This window comes from Halichoeres trimaculatus, unplaced genomic scaffold, assembly GCF_033239565.1.
Source record: "Halichoeres trimaculatus isolate MK-OKI-2021-1 unplaced genomic scaffold, fHalTri1.1 fHalTri1_scaffold_16, whole genome shotgun sequence".
Taxonomy (NCBI): Eukaryota; Metazoa; Chordata; class Actinopteri; order Labriformes; family Labridae; genus Halichoeres; species Halichoeres trimaculatus.
In genome coordinates, this window is record NW_027437194.1 from 17,525,365 (window position 1) to 17,550,440 (window position 25,076).

The 25,076-nt window shown below is 38.2% G+C and overlaps 2 protein-coding genes across 2 annotated transcripts; both read left to right on the forward strand.

The window, feature by feature from the left end:
- Positions 1–1,322: 1,322 nt before the first annotated feature.
- anxa4 (annexin A4) lies at positions 1,323–11,398 on the forward strand. Its single transcript, XM_074690454.1, has 13 exons — positions 1,323–1,460; positions 2,590–2,643; positions 4,163–4,250; positions 4,823–4,917; positions 5,688–5,801; positions 6,855–6,945; positions 7,774–7,853; positions 8,257–8,313; positions 8,393–8,486; positions 8,743–8,838; positions 10,747–10,805; positions 10,896–11,018; positions 11,186–11,398. The coding sequence occupies exons 2-13, from the start codon at positions 2,635–2,637 to the stop codon at positions 11,240–11,242; spliced, it is 963 nt and encodes a 320-aa protein (XP_074546555.1). The 5' UTR covers positions 1,323–1,460; positions 2,590–2,634; the 3' UTR covers positions 11,243–11,398.
- Positions 11,399–16,410: 5,012 nt separating this feature from the next.
- LOC141805577 (prolactin-releasing peptide receptor-like) lies at positions 16,411–24,536 on the forward strand. Its single transcript, XM_074690693.1, has 3 exons — positions 16,411–16,489; positions 18,834–19,313; positions 21,928–24,536. Exons 2-3 carry the CDS (start codon positions 18,865–18,867, stop codon positions 22,559–22,561), a joined length of 1,083 nt encoding a protein of 360 aa, XP_074546794.1. The 5' UTR covers positions 16,411–16,489; positions 18,834–18,864; the 3' UTR covers positions 22,562–24,536.
- The last annotated feature ends 540 nt before the right edge of the window (positions 24,537–25,076 follow it).

Genomic DNA, 25,076 nt, shown 5'->3' on the forward strand with positions numbered 1-25,076 from the left:
CATAGCTATTTGACTACAGTCGTCATGATCAGCTCACTCAATCCAAACTAGGAAGTTTTAATCTTGGCCACATGTCTTTGTATTTAAAACTGAAATAGTAAAAGGCTTGTGAGTTCTTCAAAAACTCAGTGAAATAAATGACAACAGTGAGTAGACTTGAAAGTGTGTTTAAAAAAGTTTCTTTTACTATCTAGTGGTTAGTGCTGTTGCCTCACAACACGAAGGTTTGTGGTTCGATTCTAGGCAAGTGTATCTTTGTATTGTGTTAACCATGCCTTCCCCTCACTATAACGTGTTGAGAGAGAAGAGATTGAGACTGCAGGTTGCCACCAGAGGGTGCTCTCCCGCCGCTGCTGGGGGCGACATGGATCTGCAGCATAATTGAATAATGTCAGTTAGGCACAATTTATTGATATATGGTTTCATTTTTGTATGTTGAAGAGTTTTTTTTTTTTTTTTTTTTTTTTTGTAAAAATCACAAAATTAGATAGCACTGAACGTGGTGCAGTAGGCCTGTATAAGTGTTGACATCTCTTTGTGTCTATGTGGAGCAACACTTGAAATATTCTGTGTAGCATGGTGTTTATGTTGTGGGTTCAAGGAACACACCTTCATTACTTGAAGAGAAGTTCTTTATATAAGTAACTTAAAGTATTCCCATGTTCCCAGCACTGTGTGTACATGCAGCTCAACTGCTTTAATGGTGCAAATCAACATGTACTCTCATTGTAACAGCAAGTTGGTCCTTAAATTCTCTAATCTCTAATAAGATATACTTCCTTAGTAACTTCACCAGAAGAAGTTACTTTAAGAAAGTAAGATGACACATATAAACTGAATGGTAAAATTATTTAAAAAAAAAAAAAAAGAAAAAAAAAAAGGGGGGGGGGGGGGGGGGGGGGGGTATGCAGTTTTAGGCTTACATTGAAACCAGGGAGAGATTTTCAGTGCTTTTGCTCTGCCAGTTTTGAAAACTCTAACAATTAAAATGAATTAAGATTTGCAATAATGTTACCATATGAAAATTCAAGAAAAAAGAAAAGTCTTTTGATAATATGAGCTATTCAACATATTCCAACCAGTTTTCTTTCTATAATATCACTTATTAAAAAGAAAAAGTGTTCGTAATATTCAACTGATGTCAGGGTTGATTGTGACAGATTCTACGAAGTCCTTAAAGTAACAAAAATAATCTAAAACTTAAAGGGCAGTACTTTACAAAATGGACTTAAAGTTTTAGATGCCAACCTGAAGTACCCATTCTTTCCAATACTCTTTGAATGCAGCATCTACCCGCGTGCACATTTCAGCGCGCACGCGAGGGGAGGACCCTGTTTGTATTTGCATCACGGTGGGTGGGAGCAGTCTGTGCAGCTGGTAGTTATAAGCTGTATTTCTCCGGTCTTGTGACGTCTCCACCTCTTCCTGAGCTCCCCGCGTGTCTGTCGTCTTCAGGACAGGTAAGGCGTAGAGCAGGAGCCGTTAAACATACAATTGAGGCGTTCACTGTGTTGATGAGAGCGGGGTTCAGACTTCGGCGGTCGTTGCTGCTGTGTCTGTCTGCAGGGTGTGCCCAGCAACTTCACGCCAAGTAAACTGTTAGTGCTCTGCTTCCTGGATCACTTTCGATACTCTTTTATACGTTCTGAACTCTTTAAAACTACTCAGAAGATCGAAGTATAGGTTTTTAGCTTTATTGAGAAATACTCAGCTGTAACAGTGATTTTGAGAATATAATTGTATTGTACAGTTTGTCCTGTCTCTACTTTAACATTGATATGAATACCATAAGCATTGCACAATCGTAATGTGTTTCTCCATTCACCGACTCTCTAAAAAAAGAAAGCAAACATTCTAATGAGGTTGACACCGTTTAAGAATATGTTAATGCCTTTCAAAAACGCACCTTTGAGGCATACACGGTACATATAGGCCTAACTATTTCTTATTTGATACTTGTGTGGTTCAGTAACAGGATCCTTTTGCTTTTGTTAATGTTCTGTTGTCCATACACATGGTTTGAAATGTGTGTGTAGGAGTCACCTGTCATTTATTTACATCCAAAATATCTCAGGCGTGGCTTTTAACCTTTAACTTTTCAGACAGTTTTTCCTTTCAGTGCCTCCAATGTCAAATTTCAGCACAGTGTTTGGGGTTTTGTCCGGGTAGTCAAATAAACTCTGATGTTTTTGTGTAAATAGTGCCAAGTGAGTATACTTATTGAGGATACACAGACTACATCCCAGGGTAATCTGACCCCCTTCCATCAGGAAACTCCTCTACCTTTTCTCAGAGGAGTAATTACAGGTGTGTCCAAACAAACCCGAGCCTAAGGAGATTATCTTGTGGGACACAAAAGATCACTCAACCCAGAGTGTGTGGAGGAAACCCTCTAAGATGAAAAGCTTCATAAAATATTGATCAGAGGTCAATGAGGGTCATGTTTTTAATGGATAACATTTTCTCCCCTGAACCCCATGACCTTCTCTCCATTACAGCCCTTTGTGTTAAAAAAAGGATATTGTGTCATTTATTGCATAAATGACTTTATGGATGCACTTAATTATTTTATTATCTCATTTTCTGTAGCTTTCTTCATCTCCTAAGATCCATCATCTCCAAAACTTCTCTACAATGGCAGCAGTAAGTGTGTCTACTTTTGTAACAAGAGGTGCATGTACTCTGTTTAATCTGTGTTTACAGAAAAATAAGGAATTCTTGTTTCACAAAGTCTTCAACTACTAATTTTGACTTTACCAATGGATCCAAATAATTATCCAACACCTATTAATCATTAACCAACACTCAGATAAACATGGGAAATGATATGATAATGTGCTGCTCCTTGAGTCAACACATAAACTGAAGGGATGTTTTGTCACAACATGATTTACATTTATTTGCACCACCAGTAGAGACTGATCTATTTGTGCTTGATCTTGAAAAGACTGGCAGCAAACAATATTTCTTTTCATTATATTTTGTTGTTATGTCTCATGGTTTTATATGTCATGTGTTGCAATATCAAATAATCTCACAGAGTGTGAAATCAGATTTATAACTATTTCTATATTGCTATTAATTATGATTTATGTTTGTTTAATATGGTTGATTCTCCACCATCTAACTAAGAAATAAAATTAATGTTTCTGCAATAATTAAAACTTTAAGGGTTTGTGACAGTACGCCCTGAAATGTGTAAAAATTGTTAGTTAGAGAAATTATAAAGTCAATTTAAGTATGACACCTTAAGCTTGAAGATTTTAATTTATTCCGTGTTTACTTTTTTTAGGGCACATGTACCAACGAGTATTTGTACTCATGCTATAACATCACAGATGTAAAAAAGCTACTTGAAACTTTTTTACATCCATCCATTTTTGATCATTCTCTATCAGAATATTTCCCTAATTATGTTTTTATGAGCGTGTGTCTCTAATTAGAAGCTTATTACCTCTGCCAAGGAGGTAGAATTGTTTTTGGGAGAGTTTGTCTGTTCGTCTGTCTGTGAACAACATAACTCAAAAAGTAACAAACGGGTCTTGATGAAATTTTCAGGAAATGTTCAAAATGGGATAAAGAAGAAGTGATTAAATTTTGGAGGTGATCCGGATCATCATCTGGATCCAGGATTATTTTAAAGGATTCTTTATCAGTGTGAGATAGGGCTGTTTTCACCTTATGTGTGTATAACTCCATGTCGGATTGCTTTCTGACAGGTGTAAAAGTATGATCTAGATCCTGCCAATATTCTGGATAATAAGATCCAGAATATGAAATATGTACTGGGTAATCATAATTTTCAACACTGTCAGGAAACAAATTATGGTATAGACCTGCAACTAACACCAAATTGTAGCAGACAGTCTGCTGAAAGGGAGTATAACATTAAAGTAGGACTAAAGTGTTGGTGACAATCACAATATGCTTGGTGGAGGTCGGTGCTCTCTGAGTGCTTTCCTAGTTTTTATATTGATCTACTAAAGAGAGGAAGTGCCAGAAATCAAGCACCTCTCCTGCATCATTTAACAAAGAGGAATTCAAAAACCAAAAAAAAAAAAAAACGTGGATCAATACGTGGTTGACAGGATTTTGCTTGCTTTGTAATTATTAACTCATCCTGTCTAATAGTTTAATGATGGTGTGTTTTTCCTCTGAGCAGATTGGAAACAGAGGGACAGTGACTGAGGCTGCTGGTTTCGACCCGGAGGCCGATGCTCAGCGGCTCAGAGGAGCCATGAAGGGAACTGGTGAGTGAGCCAGACTCCGTCATTTGCTAAAGATATTCTTAAAGGTGTCATTAAGACGAGGCCTCTGTGGAGTAAAAGCAGAATTAATGTTTCCCTTTCTCTTCTCCAGGAAAGTAAAGTTAAAATAGAGTCAGTGTTGTCATGGCAGCTCTATATGTTTTTATTTCCCTCTTCAGTCATTCTGCTGAGTTCATCTTTGCACTTTGCCTCACCTCTTCACTCCTTACATGGAAAACAATTTTGCTGAGTTGGCAGAAAGGTGTCATTAAGTAATCTCATTGTGGTTCGCATCCGTACACACATTCAAGAGTGTTTAACAAAGAAATCTCCCTCTCTTTTTGCACATTCATGATGTGGAACGTCAGTGCTGTTAGCATTAGTGTAATCATCTCCTCCTGACCCTAGTTTAAGCTCTGTTGCAGATGGTTTCCATGCCAGTGCAAACAAACAGCTGGATCGTCTCCAGAGCTGCAGAGCTGGTTACTGTTTCTATGTCTGCAGTTATTGTTATTTATGAAGCTGTAAGACTTTATTATCCTTCAGCTTAGTTTCTGTATCATAATGTGTTGCAGGCACTGATGAGGCAGCTATCATTGACGTCCTTGCTCACCGTACTATTGCCCAGAGGCAGCGCATCAAAGAGGCCTTCAAACAAGCAGTAGGGAAGGTGAGTTTTGACCGACAGAGACAGCAAACAAAGCCTGTTTTCACTTGGATTAGGTTTTTCAAATCACACTCAACATAAATGCAGCACAGGAAGGATGTAAATGACACTCTGAGCACCAGGAGAATTAAAGAAGCAGTTATAGATGTGTTGTTGTAGCCTCTCAAGTCTCACCCTCACTCAACTGATAATGTGGGTTAACCATTTACCGTAAAGCAGAAATGAATACCTCCTGTAAACAAACAACAGGACATATAGAGAGTCTTTGTCACTGCTAATAAAACCAAGTACATTGAACCCACAGAGGTATGCTCTCACACTGCTTCTTTGTCTCACATAGGTAAATTAGATTGACAAGGTTAGTTAATAATAAGAAAGCTCTGCAGCGTGTGTTAGCCGGTCAATAGGTTATCTAAAAGTTCCTCTGAGGAAACAGCAGAAAAAGCAGAGCTCTGTGAGTATCCTCGCCGGCAGAAACAGTGAGTCATGTTCCACATGATGACGCCCACATGTGGTCACAAAACTGAGTGGAGCAGCTCCTCTTTTCAGAAACTGTGTCCAGAAACCACACCCTCTAGTGGGGACCCGAGTGTTTCTGCTGGAATGTGTGAAGTCATTTCTCATGTCCACGCTGGCAGCTCAGAATCCATCAGAAAACAACATTTTAACTCAGAAAAATTGGCCTTTATCACAGAAGTTTGACTCGCTGCAATATTAAATACAGTAAGTGGTTTGTTTCCCTGTTTGATCCGTGTGCTCCTGTTCTCCTGCAGGACCTGGCTGACGAGCTGTCCTCAGAGCTGAGTGGGAACTTCAGGAGTGTTGTCCTCGGCCTGCTGATGCTGGCACCGGTGTATGACGCCTACGAGCTGAGATATGCCATGAAGGTCAGAGTTTAAACTCAGTCATACTTCTCCTCTGAGGAAGTCTCATTGTTGCTATTAGAATCCATAAACTGAAAACAACTTTAATCCATCCCACGTCCAGCACCATCACTTCCATTATTGTCCTGACCTGTTTCCACAGAGAAAACAGGTTGATCTTTCATTTTTGAGTCAATCTAAATGGGAGAAAGTTTCCACCAGGTAAAAAGAATCAACTTGAAACTAAGAATCTCACCATTTCAGTTTTAAAAAACCCATAAATTTGGCTTTGAATGATATATTTTGGACTTTTTTTTCCCAATATTTCAATGTTTTGATCTCAAAACTTCAATTAATCTCAGAATTTTAAATTTTCATTCTGTAGTTTTGACTCAGTATCTCGTAATCTGACTTAGGTTCTCATAATTTCTACATTTTCATCATTTTTTTTTTCATTTCACAGAATTTTGACTGAGTATCTCATATTTATGTCTTGAATTTGACTTTTCTTTCTCAAAATTTTACTCTTTCTCATATTGCCTTTTTTCTGATAATTTCAATCTTCTGTTTTATAATTTAAGCTATTTTCCCTCATATTTTGATTTTGCATCTTTTGATTTTGACTTGAACTCATAACTTTTTTTGTGATTTTTACCTAATATCCCATAGTTTTAACCTTTGTCTTATGTTTTTTTTTCACAATTTCAATTTGTCTTCTCTTAATTTCAGCTTAGTATGTCATCATTTCATTTTTTTTTTCAGAATTTAGATTTACTTTCTCATATTTTTTCCTTTTATCTCAGAATTTGGACCCAGTATGTCATAGTTCTTCTTTTTAATTTTTGGACAAGTCCTTCTATCTTTTTTTGTCTGACATAAACAGGCTTCCATTATCTAACCGACATCTTTGCTGCCACACGTTGTACTCACTACATGATATGCATTGAACCTCTGTCCCCAGCAAATACACAGACTGTGCATGTTTCAGTAAAATGTATTATTTGCATTTGTGACATGTCCTCAGCACACAAGACTGAATTCCTTTTTAAGTTTTAAATTCCTTTTTCTTCATCACAGGGGGCTGGAACAGAGGAGGCCGCTCTCATCGATATCCTGGCTTCAAGGTCGAACGCTGAAATAAAAACCATCACTGCTTTCTATAAGAAAGGTAAGCGTGCCTCTCTTGTATAAATAGTTTTTCTGCCATCTGCTCGCTTGGAGGAGTCTGAGTAACTGCTGTTACCTATAGGTTGTGTATGATATTCAGTATCAGTATCAGTGACCGGCCCTGTGTTTTCTGTCAGGAGATTCATTGACCTCCTTTATTAGAAAACAGTGGATGGTATTTAATATTTATTGAAGCCTTTGCTGCTCTCTGTGTGGAAGGTTTTTTTGTGTGTTTGTTGCTCTGTGGCTGTGGTGACATGAGCTGAAAGTATCTCCAGTGTTTAGCTTTTTAGCTTTGTCTCACACAAGCATAAAAGAAAAAAAAAGTGGTCACACTGTGTGTGGTTACCTGAATGCCCAAGTCTTTCTCCCATTCAACAGAAAAACTGATGCAGTTTTGAACATTTACAATAACTCATTGTTCTTAACTCTTGTTCTAGATAAAAAGAAGAAATGTGTATCTGTACAAAAATCATGCTTCTTAGTGTGAAACTGGTGACTCTTTTGTAGAAATCTCAAAAACACACAGTCAAAAATTCTACTGAGCTTTTTATTGGTACATAATCTACTTAAAGATTTTTCTACTTTTAGCTTCAGTTTGGTTCACTACTTTGAAGTTTCTGTGTGGAACATTTTTGGTACAGTTAAAGGGGAACTCTCACATTTTAGATAAAACTTAACAGAATAATTAACATAAACATTTCCATTTAATTTTGTTAGTTATTGTGCAATAATCTATTTTTTTGCAACGTAACTTTTTTATGCCACAGTGACAAAAACTACACATATCTGAATGAAATGATGTGAAATTTAACTCTTTAATTAACAGAGCATGGGAAAAGCTTGGAGGACGCTGTGATTGGAGACACATCCGGCATGTTTCAGAGGGTCTTGGTGTCATTACTCACGGTAAGCAATTTACAGCTGTCCTTAGTGATCTCACTGAGGCCTGTGGAATATTAATATGAAAATGCAAATCTAATCATTCACTGTCAAACTAAACTATAAATCTTGAGTGCCAGTGAAAACAGAATTTCCAAAGGTCAGTTTCCTTCTGCTTTCAGGATGGATTTGTGTGGATTAAAAGTATTTTGAAATTCTTTTAATCATAAGAAATAACTTTTAAAATATCAGAGTAGATTCTGGTGACAAACTGTTTTTTCATTACTCATTGTTTGGGGGAAGCTAGCACTGTTCACTTCTGCATCCTAAAACATAAATTCACATTTCTTGTCTTGCTCATTTGTCGAGCTCACACATTGTGCAATCCCACTTCATGTCTTCATAAAATGTTCTTTTCTTTCTGTTTCAGGCTGGACGTGATGAAAGCGATAAAGTGGACGAGGCCCAGGCTGTCCTCGATGCTAAGGCAAGACTTCAGTCTCTTTGGATGAAAGCAGCTGTTTCACTTTCAGTCATGAGTCAAAGTTAAAACTCTGTGTTTACAGGAGATCTACGAGGCTGGTGAGGCTCGGTGGGGCACGGATGAGGTTAAATTCCTCACAGTGCTTTGTGTGAGGAACCCAAAACATCTCCTGCGAGGTATTCATAAGCAAATATAATTTTGTAAAATTGTGTTTCTGTCATGTGATTACACTTCCTGTAACTGAAAATAGCCTCAGAGTCACGTGTCTGACATCAGAGGTTTTTACTGACCCTCTGTGGCAGATTTAAGACTGAACACTCTCTTCCTCTGTATCCATGCAGTTTGGTGTTGCGTAATGACTTTGATGATTTAAAAAAGAGGGTGTGACAGGGTCTAGTCTTAGTTTTGATGTTATTTATTTTCCTCCTGCAGTGTTTGAGGAGTACAAGAAGGTATCTGGAAGAGAAATCGAGGACAGCATCAAGAGGGAGATGTCTGGCTCTCTGGAGGACGTCTTTCTGGCCATAGGTCTGGAAATCCTGCATCATCCTCATCACTTTTGTATCTATTAATACAATTAGGGCACATTAAGCCCTTTCTAATGCTTTCGGGCATGCACGGGCAAAATAAAAGCTGAGAACCATGCTTAACCTCTTGAAAACAAGAAAGTCTGCACACAATGGTGCTCTCTTCTGGATTGTTGAAAGTCATGCAGAAACGCACTGCAGTGACTGCTAGTTAGTGAGAATGTCACCTTAATCTGGGAGAATTAGGAATTTAAAACTACAGATTCATCAATCTGATTGTTGTGTTAGGTAACGGTCCAATACAGACTCAAAAAGTTAAACTGGAGATTAGTAAGAAAGGACACAACCACGTGCTTGTGCTACATCAGCCAAATTATCCTAAAAAATGATAACTACAGTGGCTTGCAGTTTGGAGCTTTTTCATACTTGTTTCACCAACAACCCTGACAGAAACTTCCAATGGTTGCTTAAATTATTAGTATACTTGGCATATTTAAGAAATTTCAGTTGTCTTTTTTATTGGCTGTTGAAATACCCATAAGATGAATAAAACATTGACAAAGTCAGCTTTTTCCTTATTAAAAAGAACATTAAAAATGGACTGGCCCCCTTGAGTCCGGACCTCAACCTCATCCAGCAAATTTGGTCAAGCTGCAAAATAAACTGTACTGATCTATTGTACATTCAGAGAAAAGCCTTTCACTTGTTTCAAAATCATATTTTGGAGGCAAAAAAGGTCAGTACTGCCAGATATGTCAGGTGTTCTAATAATTTTGGCCACAACTGTATGTGCAAGTTTAAAACTTCACTTGTCCACTGCTGAGGTTTGCGGAGAAATTGTCATTTCTGTGAGTGTTTGGGATCTACCCACCATAGAAGGAATCGAAAACCAAAATGAAATTATGATACACTCACTTTAAGAAATATATTTATGAGGGATGTTGGATACTTCTTTGTATGCAGACCGATACCAGTATGAGTACTACTTCTTGAATACTCACTGATACCAAGTACCGATACTACAAGCACTTTTGATACAGAAAATTTCAATTAACAGTGACAGATCCCTTTGATCAAAGACAGCACAGTCACTCTGACATTAAGTCCAAATAAAACTCAAACAACTCTCTCTGTGTTTAGATTTTTTTTGATTAATATTAAAATTATATATTAAAAGTGCACAATAAAACTAACAACTGACAGAGTTTAAGTACTTTTTTAAAGTAAACTAAAGTGCAAAATAAAAATGTTTACCTGGTAACTCTTCCTGGTTCATTCAAATTGTCTGAAAAGGACCTGGCGCACATTTGCAGTGGTGTTACACGCAGCAATTAGCAGCATCTAGTGGTGAGGAGGACTTGCTTGACGTAAGATGTTTTTGCCTAGAGTATCTGCTGCTAGTATCTGCAGCCTTCTCGAGTACCGACACCTTGAAAAAGGCTGGAATTGGGACATCCCTAATATTTACTACATTTTGGTTTATAAAAGTTAAAAAATCCTGAAGTTATGAAAAATAATACTGATCATAGGGTTGGATTAGTATCAGAGTGGGCAGATACCATAGGCCAGGTATCCATCAGACCTAATAAGTTGGATCGGTGCATTCTTGCTTACAGCTTTCAGCCCCAGAAGCAAAAGATTTTGTCTCAGTGTGTGTGCCAGTTAAAGCCCTCAGCTAAATAAATATCTATTTGATGTCAAGCATATGTATATTTTCTTTTAAAAGCTAATATTTCAGCCTTTATTTGGAGAACAGGCCAGCAGCTAGAGTAAGGAATGGTGAGAGAGGAGAGACATGTGAGAAAGAGACTGAAACCTGACCACTAGGCTATACTTGTATCCTTTGCTTATGTTTTTTAAAATTTTAAAAGTGTTGCATCTGACATTCTGTAATTTTTTTTCACTCCAGCGAAATGCATCAGGAACAAGCCTGCGTTCTTTGCAGAGAGGTTATACAAATCGATGAAGGTAAATTGATTGATTGTCTGATTTCATATTGAATGTAGAGGGAAAAAAAAGGTTTTGTGCTGTTTCATCACTTTTCCTCTTTCATGTCAGGGGCTTGGCACCACAGATAGCGTCCTCATCAGAATAATGGTTGCCAGGGCAGAGATCGACATGTTGGACATCAAGGAGCAGTTCCTGAAGATGTACAGCAAGACCCTGCACTCCTTCATCAAGGTACAGCACCGTGTGGAAACTCTGCTGTCAGCAAAAAAGCTGTTATTGAATTGTAATAACTTACAGATGAAGCTGTAACCTGTGGCCATGTCAGCTTTTTAGCTCGTTTGGTTTCGTGAAAGTGAAAATGAATTTTGAAGTCTCCAATTTTTTCTTTTGCTGCACAGGGAGACACGTCTGGAGACTACCGCAAAATCCTGCTTGAGTTGTGTGGAGGCGAGTAGAGAAGCTTCAGCTGCGCAGTTTTTTGTCCTGGAAATGATTTCATCCACTGTTGTCGCATTTTCCTTGTCGGCTTCTATGGCCTCTACATTTCATTGATTGATCCCAAGTGCCTTGTTTTACCGTTTGTACTGTAATACAAATTAAACCAAAGACCAGTGACCTTTTACACTCTGCTGTGTTTGTGTTATTGATCCAGCATTAAGGGTTAATTAAAGGTATTAGTTAGAGAGAGGGAGATATATTCCTCTCACATCTCTAACAACATAAAAGATGTTATTGGCTTCCAGCTCCTTGTTTTTGTTACAACTCAATATTTCCATCACTGCACACTCAGTGAAGTCCATTTGTTTAATTGGTTGCAATTACTCATTGGTTGAGTCAGCCCTTCATCATTTGACTCAATTACATTACCGGGCTGCAGCTTGATTTGAGGCAGTAAAGCCAGTTCTAATCAAGCTAAGGAGGATGTCCCTTTGCTCATATGAACATCACAGAGCAATAACGATGTGCTGCAGTTCTCAAAGTGGCCACAAGGTGGAACCAAAACTTACTACATGGAAAACACCACGCTTTAATTTTGTGATTAAAACACTCTGCGAAATGTTTTATACCAAGCTGTATGATGTTTATTTCAACTCTTCTGTTTTGAATGTTTTCCATCGTCACCTTTTCAGGATGCGCCTGGCGTGCCTCAAGAGACTTGAAACAAAACCAAATCATATCCAGCAGCCTTACAATCCCCCCGCAGGCTTCCTGATCACTTTGATTGTGCCAACAGAAAGAAACATCATTACCTCATCAGACCCACGGCTCGATATCTCAAATGGCTCAAAATCAAAGCATTAATGCTTTCCTCATTAGGGCTGCCACCCTCTGTGACCATCTGTTGAAAGCCTCATTCAGAGCTCTTCTCAAAGCAACTGTGAGGTTGATTTGAGCCCAAGAAGTAGACTCTGCAAGCATTCTGACAATAGTGTCCTCATTAAGCAGAGGGGTTTTGTTGCTTTGAAGGGACTAATGTGGCTGTCAAACACAAGATTGTTCTTAACTCTTTATTTTTTCACTTGGAGAGTGAAGCTCGTACAGATGCTGTTTGCTGCAGAAGGAACTTCTGGAATGCAGAGTTTAACCTTCTCATTCAGACTGAAGAATAGCCATGTTTCTTTCGCTCTGTTAGTCATCCCGGCAAGTGTTCATGTTGTGTGATGTTCAGGGTACATGCTGTTTAACATTTGGGGAAGTTGTCCATTTTTGCAAACAAGCACCAAGACTCTGAGAGAACCAGATTTAAAGTGGGTGACACACATTACTGATGAGCAAAGTTAGTGAGGTGTCTACTGCAAAATATCATCCAAAATCAAAAACTATCAATTGCATATTCCAAATTGATGAACAAAAACACAGGTTCAGTTTTATATAAAGCTATGTAAACAGAGGACTTATCTACATTACTTTGTTGCCTCAAAACCCCAAGATGACAAAGCCAGGATAATTCTCAGAAAATGATGGTGTCACTTGAGGCAGATTAATTTAGGAATTTAATTCTCTTTATTCCTAAATTAATAAATTCAATATTTATTTTTAGTTTGCCAGGTCCAGATTCACTTTTTCAATTTGATATCAATTATGTGAGACACACTTCAGGTGTATGAGGATGAATTATTTTGTGCAGATTTACAGAACTCCAATCAGCATCTGAAAAAAAACAAAAAACAACCTCCTTTTTGACCTGTGTCCGAAGTACATCTGGCTGAAAACAGAGGATTGAATGTTCAAGTAGATTAAAACATAGTTTCAAAGTAAATCAACTGAATTTGGAAACGTTAAATCCAATCTTTATTCATTCTGTTTTTCAGTGCAATTTTTTAAACTAAGCATTTAAGTTTGATACATTAATCCAAATTCAGTCTCTAGAGTAATATATCTCAGCCCAGACCTTGGTTAATGTACAAAGTTAAATGAATGGTGCATTTAGAAACAAATTGAGATTCATGAATCTTCTTGAAGTCCCCAGCATTCACCCACAATGACAAACAAACATTTCCTCCCCTTGAAAGACGTCGAAGTCTGTCGCCCTATCAAACCCAGACAAACAAACGTGGTTTATATTTCAGTAAAATGACTCACAGATTTGCTTGTGTTTTATTGTGTCCTGTATAAATCCTTAAAAGCACCTGTGTACATTTGAAATCCTGCCACAGAGACTTTTCATTTGACAGAAAAAGGATTTCCTTTTTTCATTGTGTACATAAAGCAATCCAATAAAAGTGAACACTTTTAATAAAGAATTTAACAGAGGACGTGAATACTGCAAAGCTGAAATCTGGGCAAGTGTTTGTCTTACTTTTAGAAATAAAAAAAAGGTCTTCTTAGACTAAAAATGACCCAAATCACCCAACAAGTCCAAAGAAATAACTTATTTTAAGATATTTAAGACAAAAAATGAATGTTAAGAGTAAAAATTCTTAAAATTGTTGATGTGCATAGTATTTCTTCCTATGTAAAGATGTAACACCACCTTAGAGTTAAGACATGCCCATTGAGAAGCAGCTCACTGTATGTCTGTTTGCCTCATTGGAAGAGAAAAGTTTTAATCGGTACACAAAGTCAATCTATATTGACAGCACAGACTCGAAACCTTGGCATAAAACCTGACACAGTTATAAGTCAATACCACACATAAATGAGAAAACATTTGGCCCTGAAGCACAGTTTATGAATGTGAAACAACAATTCTTTAAAAGAAAGAAGTACAGAAATTGGATTTCTGTTTTCTTATTGTATGCAGCCTCATGTGCAAAAATCAGTTGTCATGGTCTTCTGCTGCTGTAGCTTGTCTGCTTCAAGGCTGCATATGTGTGTTCAGAGATGGTATTCTTCATACCTGGGTCACAACAATTAGAGTTACTGTTGTCTTTCTAACATGTCCAAACAGTCCATCCATTCTCCTCAGACCTTTGGCATCAATGCTGTATTTTGTCCCAGAGAACTGCTGCTCACTGGATATTTCTTCTTTTGGTACATTCTCTGTAAAGAGCAGCAGTTTCTGAAATACTCAGACTAACGAGTATTCCTGGTTCAAAGTCACTTACATCACCTTTCTTCTCTGTTCTGATGCTCAGTTTGAGCATCGGCAGCTCATCTTAATTGTGTCTACATGACTAAATGCACTTAGTTGCTGCCAGTATTTTACTGTCATCAAGAAAGAAAAAAAAAAACGCCTCTTCTTGCACTAGATAGCAGCACCTGCAACAACTTGAAGTGCTTCATTGCACTAAGATTTACCCTCCAGTCAAAGTTCTTACTTGTGTTGCATATCACTTTGGTCAAAAGCATCTGCTAAATGAAATCGTACAACTGAAGATATCTGCAGTAACTCAATGGAAAAGTCCTTTTGTTATGCTAGTAATGATAGTCATGACACTGTAAATTTCACAGCAACCTTTTTACAGTGTATAATAATTAGAGTGGAAAATGTAAACTAAACTTTTTTTTAATAAAACCTTGAGTCTTCTCACATTCTTGCAACATCCGCAAGCTGCATTTGAAAGCTCTTTTGTCATAAACAAATAAAAACAAACAACAAGCTAACAAACACAAAAATTTAAAAAACAGCATGATCAATTAACAGGTTTGGGTGTGTACGCTTTCAAGTCATCTAATGAGCTTTCTACCAACTTTTCCCCTTCAGCACATTTCAAATATCTAACTGTATGAACTGTATGATTATATGCAAACATCAAGGTTAGCTTGGCTTTAATTATTAAAGCATGATATTCGTCAATCAAACACAATATGAATGTAAGAGTCTGGTCAGAGCATATGACACTTATTGTGTGTATTTGCATGAATATGTACACACATTCTGACATCTTGTTATAGACAAATCGTATGTTTTTGAATCACAGCTGACTTCATTCTTTATGAAAATGAATTCCCCTAAAGCCATATGCACACCATTAAGTATGAAACCAGAGAACTGGCAGATGAAAACGCTGCCTCCCATAACACTGACCGCCAAACCTGATACAATTTTGAAACTGTCAGAGCACGTCTTCAGCCCCTCTGGGAAATAAATGGATTCTCTGTCTGTATCCAGTGTCTCACTAATTGACAGGTTTTGTTGACAGGATAGTAGCCGGCCATGCTTTCATCATGTCAATGCTGTAAATAGATGATGAATCTGGATGTTTCCACCTATCGCACCAGCTGGGAGGGTTGATAAAGGATTCTTATATTTTCAGCTCTGATGTCTTTTATTGTCTTGTTTCTTTATGATCATTTTCAAATGATGTGGTCTGCTCTTTGAGCACTCTGTCCTTGCCAACAAAGGTTAATTGAGACACTTATTTGCTTTCAAATCATAAAGTAAACTATACATTTACTTACAAAGGGCAATCCTTTACCAAAACCTTCATAGAAGGGGTCTAGAGCATTTTTGAGCATGGTTTGGTCCCTCTGATGCACCCGCAGTCGCGTTATATGATTAACAAAGGAAAACAAACATATTTTTTTTCCTTCACACTGGTGTTTTGGAAAACTTATTTCAGCCTTGTTTAGGCTGCTGTCTCTTTAAGGCTTCTCACTCCACAAACCCCCTTCATTCTGATTGGCCAGATCTTAAGGAGGTGTGTCAAGGCATAGCTATGGGCATACCAGGGTATTTGCCACAAATGATACACACTGGACAGTGTAAAATTGTCCAAATAATTGGTCCTCTAAAAGAAAAACCTGATTGACAGCTCTACTGGGGCTGGCCATGCAGGGTGGTTAACCAGATTCTAGGGGTAGCAAGTACCACTCCCAGCTCCCCAGTGGCCCCACACCTAAAAACATAATGCCCCCTCTTTAACTTTTATTAAATTCAGATTTCTTCAGTGTTTCATTTTTACATTAGCCCTGCAGAACAGTTTGTGGAGCACTGAACCCTTTCTGCATGCATTGTGGGTTAGACCTGGCTCCTTTGCACAGGTTTTTAATGAATCAGGACCTGGGAGTAACTAATCAATCAGAGAGGAAAGTCATCTTCAAGTCCAACACAAACATCAATACTGTTTGGTGGTGTGCTGTCTCATTGGTTAACTGTCATCGCACAAATAGCTCCCCTCCCTCCCTCCATCTTTCCATCCCTCCTTCTCTTTCTCTCCCTCACACACACACACAGCTCTCTCAATTCACTGTGGCAAAGTGCAGGAAGGTCCGCTCCTCAAACTCCACTCATCTCTGCACTGCAAACATCAACACAGGTGAGTTGTTGTGGGATTTTTTCGTTGTGCATGTTTGTGGACTATAAAGTCTATTCCTGTCTCTTTGATTGGGATGATACTGTGTTTGCGACAATCCAGAAACAAAGAACTAAACTTGTAACGTTAACATCCTCAGATATCAAATGTGAAATTACTTTTATGTGGTGGTGACATTGTTTGAGCTTTGCACTAATCTCTCTAAGTCCAGTTCTGTTTAAATAAGTGTGCACTGAGATGAAGATAGAGTGTCTAATGAAATCATAGTTATCTAAGAAAGATCAGCAATGCAAGAGGTGACAGAATAGCCCAGACACTCACCCAGACATCTTAATTAAATCTGTGAGATGGAAAATATGAGAAACAAAGAGGAAAAATACTGAAATATGAAATTTAAATGATGAAGGAGACACAGAACCAGATTAAAACAGACAAAAGGCGAATATTTGTTAGTTTTCACAAGTCTATGGCATCATTTTTTATAACATGATTTATACTTTGCTCCAAAATTTTAACTAATTTGACTTAAATGACTGAATTCAAGGCTGAATGTTTGTTGTTTATCAAAAGGTAGTCACTAGAATTTGAGCTTTTATGTGTTAGGGTTTTTTTTTTTCTGTGAGAAACTTCATACCTGAACATTTCATTCTACCTGAACAATTGAATCAAATTATCAGCTTCCTCTGATGATTTTCAATTCCTACATTTTTTGTAACTCCTAATATGCATACGTTTGCGCCCTTATATGCGCACCCTGCAGTGCACTACATACAACTGAGAAATTAACATAAAATAAAATGAATTGAAAGTATAAATGGCTTAAATTGATTTTTTTTTAAATAAATTAATTGATTTTTATTCATTTCTTTTTTATTTTATTTTATTTTATTATTATTATTATTATTTATATATATTTTTTTTTTTTTGGGGGGGGGGGGGGGGGGGGGGGGGGTGTTATTCCATAAATCAATATTTGTTTTTATGCTTTTCAAAACATTTCAACACATTTTCCCCAATTTCCCCATTCAATCTTGGTGGAAATATACCTCAGTGAACACATGGTTATTGTAATTTACTGCTTTTTTAAAACAAAATGTTTAAAATGATTAGATTTTACTGTGTACCATCACTTATACGTTTTTACCTCTAGGGATCTTTTGGAATAGAGGGACTGGAAGGATTTGCCAGCAGGGGTTGATAGGAGTGAGACAGTGAAAATTTGCCTGGAGTTACAATGAATGACTACTGAATGAACCTCAAAGGGGTGGAGCAGCAGAGAGCACTCTAAAGGCTGATACACAGTCTCACCATTGAGATTACTGCAGTTAGGAGAAAATGACTTTTAAATAGCCATCCACTGCAGTGACCACTATGCACCAGAGGGTTAATACTGCATGTTACAAATTACTGTTGACAGCATGGTACTTTCAGGCTGGCAGGTACTGTTGGCTCTGCGATTGCAAGATATGCCAAGTGACAAGATGAAAATAAAATGAGAAATTAGGATGGCATTAGGGATAAACAAAAAACAAAAACAACCCACATCATTAAGGAGGGAGAATGTTTTAAGCTCTGCTGGTTAAACAATCTGGTGGCTGTGAGTTTGATTTTCCTTTTTGCTGCATGTCATCAAAAGATATCACTGATTCTTGGTCAGACTTTTGGAGCCAAATGCGAGGAAAGCAAAAAAATTTAGGAGAAAGAAAAACAAACAAACAAACAAACAAACAAACAAACAAATAAATATAATAATTATAGATAGATAGATAGATAGATAGATAGATAGATAGATAGATAGATAGATAGATAGATAGATAGATAGATAGATAAAATATTTTATTCATCCCCAAAGGGAAATTCATGATAATAATAATAATAATAATAATAATAATAATAATAATAATAATAATAATAATAATAATAATAATAAAAGATAAATACAAATGTTTAATACATAAAGAACCCCTGTTGATGTGGAAAAGAAGTTTGAATTTTCAGGCAGCTCTACAACAATTACACCTGTTCATTTGACATTTCCAAAACATACAGTGTTCCTATCATAATAAATACCTCATATACCCTTGAGTGGAGGAGGTCGTGCGTTATGTGCTTTTATTACCATAAACCCTTTGATCTTGTAATCTCTACTCAGACTGTGAGAATGTGTTGGTGTTGGTAAAAGCACAGTAATGCTATTCCACTTTGTAAATGTCATGACCTGTTTTAGTGCGATGTTGTTAGTTATTTTGCACAGCTTCCACGAGTTAAAGCCTTTAACTGTCAGATATTTTAGAAAAGTTTTAATGCTCTGTTAAAAATGTGGGTTTTGTGGTGCATATTTTGACAGTGTGGGTGCTGCCTGATTGGTCCCTGCTGCCATGGAGGTTAATCAGAGCGGCTTGGCTGGAGGCACACATCCATCTGTGCCAGGAGAGCGCACAGATGGACACATATACGAGGTGGCCGTGCAGAACAGCTCCTCCAACCACAGCTCGCAGTTTGCGGATGTGGCTCTGCTGCAGACGTTCAAGCCCCTCATCATCCCCTGCTATGTGCTCATCATGGTGGTGGGGATCTTTGGGAATTACCTACTCCTGTACGTCATCTGTCGCACGCGCAAGATGCATAATGTGACCAACTTCTTCATTGGGAACCTCGCCTTCTCTGACATGCTCATGTGTGCGACCTGTGTACCGTTCACTCTTGCATATGCCTTTAACCCACATGGTTGGGTGTTTGGCCGCTCCATGTGTTATCTGGTGTTCCTCATCCAGCCAGTCACCGTCTATGTTTCAGTGTTTACGCTTACTGCTATTGCTGTGGACAGGTGAGTGGATCTCTTCATCCCACAGAGGTACTAAGTGACATTTTCTTCTATTCTTGAAGTACTTTGTTTTCATCCTCGTCAGTCTGGTGTCTGATGATGACTTTATTGCAGTTTTTGAGAAATGAAAATCTCATAAAAGTCAGATTAATGAATGTCAAACAACATTTGGTGAATTCCCCTTGATATTTAGTTTAATACTATCAAACCAAATTAAAGAGGAGTAAAACTGCCAAGATCAAAATTCTTTGATTGAGCTCTCTCATTTTGAAATAATGTGGTGTGCAGATAAACTGATTAGTGATTGCATACTTATGAGAGAACATTTTACACTTAGCTCGAGCTCCCAAATGATGCCTAATAAATTCAGTGTCCACCAATTGTTATTCTGAGCATGCTTCAAGTTATTACAGATGGCTTGGCCTTTGTATCTGCTGCACATTTAATCAAATCCCCTGAAAATCTTAATTTGACTTAAATTCACAGTGTATAAAATTCCTATCAACAGTAAGTAAACTACAAACTTTACAACGGCTAACAGTCTGCACAGGTCCTGATTGTAAAAGCTGATTTGAGTTCCTGCTCAGAGGCTATAAACCAGTATAAAGTTAGCTATGTTATTACAGCAAATAGGTAACCTGAAAACTTTAATGTTCACATAAAAAATCCTACAGGTAAGACAGCACTGATTTTTAAGAAAACCCTATAATTGTGGGGTTTTTTTTTACAAGTTCTGTTCTCGTAGTCAGCTCTTTCTTTTGGGACTGTTTCCATCTGAATCACAACCTTGTGTTTTTCCATTTGTCACATACAAAGACTGTATAAGATATGGATGTTGTCAGGTACACTGATATGGGGACAAACAGGTCTGTTGTTTTGGGCCTAGGGTGGGGGTGTAGAACTGGACCTTCATTGAATTATGCAGAGAGGGGGGGCTCATATGATATTTTCTTGTCCCGGGCCCTTAGAAGACTGTCAGATGGCCAGGTGGTACTGTCTGTGACGTAGGCCTTCTGTTACTGAGCGGAGAAATAAAGCCAATCTTCGGCGGGGGCCATACTGGAAATGCTGACTCAAGAGGCAGCAGGCTTTGGGCCCACTCACTAACAGCTACAGGGTGTCAGACCTGATTGGACAAACATGTGATCTTAAGATCCTGTCTCTTATAAAAAAATAAAAATAAAAAATAAAAAAAAAAACCTTCCTGCAAAGTGTGTGCCTGTAATAAATTGAGCAGTTCAGACCCAAGCCGTTTTTTGAACCAGGCTGTAAATGTGTTTTTTAATGCCATAAAGGTCTGTTGTTTTGGCCTGGTGTGATTGTGGTTTCGGATCTTTCTGCAGCCAGCCTCAAATGGACCATTAACACACCGCAACTTTTAACACTTCTGCACATGCTTCATTCTTTTAGACCTGATGTTGCCCCTTGGTCACATGATATGTACATGATTTGGGACACAGCTTATGTACGGCATGTATCACATGCTATGATTGCACAGTATCAAATCATTAGTCTAGGTATATGGTTGGAATGAATAATAACTTTCAGAATCACTGACTTTTTATGGATATAGTATCCTTATCAAAGTGTCTGATATAGAGTGTTGAGTTTCATTGACGGCAGCCATATTTGAAATGCAAAACTTCGCTTTGGTTCATTCAAGTTTAGATGAAGCAAGGTCGCAAGTCATTTGTCTCTTAGCAGACAACGACAGGATTCCCACCTGTCACTCAAGTCATTGGTGCCCTGATATGGACCAAACTCATAAGTTTAATAACGATAATACATTACTAAACAAATACAGTATGTGTCAGACCCCAGCTGCTTTTCTGCGAAATCTCGCAAGACTGTAGTTTTTAGCACTTCTGCAAAGGATTCATACCCTTTAGACCAGAAGTTGACCCTTACTCTAAATGAAAACATCAAACATCTGAAATTTTCAAGTCAAAACATTTAATTTGGTTAAAAAGTATCCTAAATTGGTAGTTAATATGACATGATTGTGTTTTAGATAATGTTTGAGGAACTTAGGGAGAAAATAAGCTTAGCAAAAATACAGAACAAGCCAAAAAATGCACCATTCAGTGAATAACAGAAAAGTCTTCTGACTCCCTGCTTCAACCCAAACATAACAAATTGATGAAGTTGGGGAATGCATTTGTACTTACACTTTTGTGGTTTCTTATTGTTTCTCATTTGGTTTTAATATTTAAACCTATATGTATCAAAGTGAAACTTATTCAGCTTTTGTTAAAAACAGATTAATCTGCAACAATATGATCCTGAAGGGACCAGAAATCATTATCTGACTTAAAATGGGTAGGATTTAATAAGTGCTGAGAGAACACGTCCAAGGAAAGACCCCTGACAACTTCAGAAACTTTGCTGTTCACTGAACTGAGAAGACAAACATCTGAATTTTTTACGCTGTCTGGACTCAAACTGTTGATTTCTTTCCCTGAGGCAAAGACAGCCTTGTGTTGGAGACTCACCTTGGCTTTTCTTGTAATGAAAACTGCCTTTTTCAGCTCCACTAGGTTTTTCGGGGCTGGTGAACTGAATTATCTGACAGGAACACAAGTTTTCTACCCTTACTATGAAACTCTCTTTATCACAGGTATTACGCAACAGTTCATCCCCTGAAGAAGCGCACCTCTGTGGCGACCTGCACCTTGGCCCTCATTGGTATCTGGCTGCTCTCCTGCGGGCTCGTAGCTCCAGCCATCACCCACACCTACCATGTAGAGTTCAAGGACGAAGGCTTCACCATTTGTGAAGAGTTCTGGTTAGGTCAAGAGAAAGAGCGGCGTGCTTATGCGTATAGCACTCTGCTGGTAACGTACATCCTGCCCCTGTCGGCTGTTTGTGTCTCTTATCTCTGTATCACTGTCAAACTAAAGAAGTGCGTCGCACCTGGGAACAGAAACAAAGACCAGGTCGGAGGTCATCAAGCTCGCAAGAAGAAGATATTCCGCCTTGTTGCACTCTTGGTGTCTGCGTTGGCGGTGTGTTGGCTTCCCATCCACGTGTTCAACGTGCTGCGAGACATTGACATTCGCCTCATCAACAAGCGCTACTTTTTACTCATTCAGCTGCTTTGCCACATGTGTGCTATGAGCTCATCGTGTTGTAACCCTTTCCTCTACGCATGGTTAAATGATCGCTTTCGTGCAGAGTTACGAAAGATGTTTAAGTGCCATCATCGCATTGGAGCGCCTGCGAATCCCTGTGCTGCCAGTATGGTGCTGTAGTTACTGAGTGAAATGCATTTTGGGTAAAGGGGATAATTCATATTTATAATTTCAGGAATTACAAGTGGCAGCTTTGAGATTTCCGATGTCAGATTGTCATTTAGGATTGGAGTTTATCTGAAACCTTCTAAGTTTGTTTTGCACAGTTGAAATCGAATCCATCATTTGGGCAGTGCATGCATGAGTTGGTATCATTACTCCTGCATGTCATGCCCTTTTAAGGTTGATATTTTACAGTTACTGCATGGGAAAAATCAAAGTAGTCCTTTAGGTCTCAGCATTTTTAGCTGAGACTTAAGGAACAATTCCTACTATTACCAGTTGTTTATGAGAGACATTTCTAATGAACCTCTGGGCATAGTGATGCAGGGATTAGTTTTAGTGCTGCTTATTCTAAAAATAGGCCTATCACAGTTATTTTATCACAACGGCTTTGCTTTGCTGCTTAGAAACAAAATCCATGTGATATTGTTAAATTTAGGGGTAGGGTTAAGGTTTAGGTACATGGTCAAGTTAGGGTGATATTTACAGTGACAACCCCCGGTTCATCCATCGACTGGCTGGTTAGAAAGGTATGTCCAGGGCTTGCATGGGCCGGCGCGTATCGTCTACCCACGGTTCCTTGTCGATAACCTTGAGTTATAAATAGTTAGGTTGATAACCATGGTTGGCAAATCTTATGAATCCTCTCCAGGGGGTCTCGGAATGATGAGCAGTTGCTTATAGTTTTAATTTCAAATTGAAGTGGGGGTAGATTTGGTAGAATATGTGCTTGGGCATTTAATGCTTAGTTAAGGGCTCGGATAAGGGTTTATGTATGGGGGTAGTTTAGGTTAAGAAAAGTGTTTGGGCAAGAAATTTTCCAAGTTAGAGTTCAGGTAAAGGTAAGGTTTGGGTATGGGTGTAGGGTAGGTTTAGGAAAAAGGGTTTGGGCTAGGTTTTAAAGATTAAACTTAGGGTTGGAATTAGGTTTAAGTATGGGGTTAGGTAAGGTTTAGGAAAAGGTACTTGATAAGGGATTAGGATTAAAGTAAGGGGTTGGGGTTTTGTTGGCACAACTTGCAAAGGAAAAGAAAGGGACACCTGTAGGGTTAGAGATAAGATACTGTAAGATTGATATTGAAACCCTGGATCCCCTAAATCTGGGAGGTTTGGAGAACAACAGCCCAGACCAACACTTAACTGCTGGTGTCAGATCCTCTTGCTTTATATGGTTTCCTCCTGTTCTTAAGTGTATTTTAAAGAAGTACTGAAATACAGGATGTCTTCAGAAATATTACAGTGAAAATTAGGGTTGTGAAATAGTATCCAAGGTTAAGGGTAAGAGTTAGGGTTAGGTTATGGTTAGGGTCATAGTTAGTTAGAGTCAGGGTTAATCCTCAGCCAACAAATTTTCCTGACTTCCCCGTCAGATTCTGAAGAACAGCGTTTTACATTTTAAAACCCGACATCTGCAGATTGGCGTGCTGGTGACTGCATAGTATTAAAATAAGTCCCTTTCAATGGACAAGGTGCTGCCAAAATGCCAAAGAGGAAAAATGTGTGTCTTGTTTTTGAGCTATAGGTCAGGGTGTTCCTACTGACAGCTGAGTCTGAAAAATACCATATTGATCTCTGAGTGAGACACAGTTCATACAGGACAGGTGTCATTGTTTGTTTCAGCTGACAGAGACACTCTAATTTGCTGTATGAATATAGGTCAAGTATAGATTCATACTGCACTGAAACAGCCTGTCATTGCCTTTGTGTTTTTAAAAAACTTTTTCACATTGCATGGCAGCTCTTGGTTTACATGCGCTCTTTCTCTTGTGTGTAAATGTAGAAGGGCAGATGGGATCTTTGCAGTAGCAACAACTCACTGAAACAAACAGGTCATAAGTGCTTCAGTGATCTGGATATGTGCCTCTACTTTTTCTAATCACTATTTCTTGTATAACAGACTCAGTCATTGGAATGCTTGTGATGCACATTGTAACTGTCACAATATAATGTGAACTGCTTAAGTATTATGTACATGATGCTTTATGTGACATACAAAATGCAGCTTCGCTCGCAAAACTCTGAAAACTTGTGAATAAACTATGGCAATCTACGCCCAGTTGTCCTCTGATCGATGCTTCTCCCCGACACGAGGTCAGTGAATGAAATTATATCCAACTTGGTCAGAGTGCCGAGTCACAGCTGAATTTAATTTAACTAATTTAATAATGGAAAGTGTTTTCTGCATATTAAATAGACCCTTTGAGGACATTGAAACAATGCTAGAATTTATGGATCTCCTTGATGGTTTCAGCCTGCTTTGCATTCCAACAATGACATAAATCTCACCCAGCTGAATATTAATTCTACATCACAATTAACCACACCTCTCTCTTTTCATCCCATTTGAATTCCCAATAGCAAAAAAGTGCAAGGCCACACGGTCATTTCAATGTCTTGGTGTCTTTCTTAGAGGTGTACAATTCACTTATCTATCATCCTTTGTATTCTGTGCATACATTTTGCTTCTACCCAG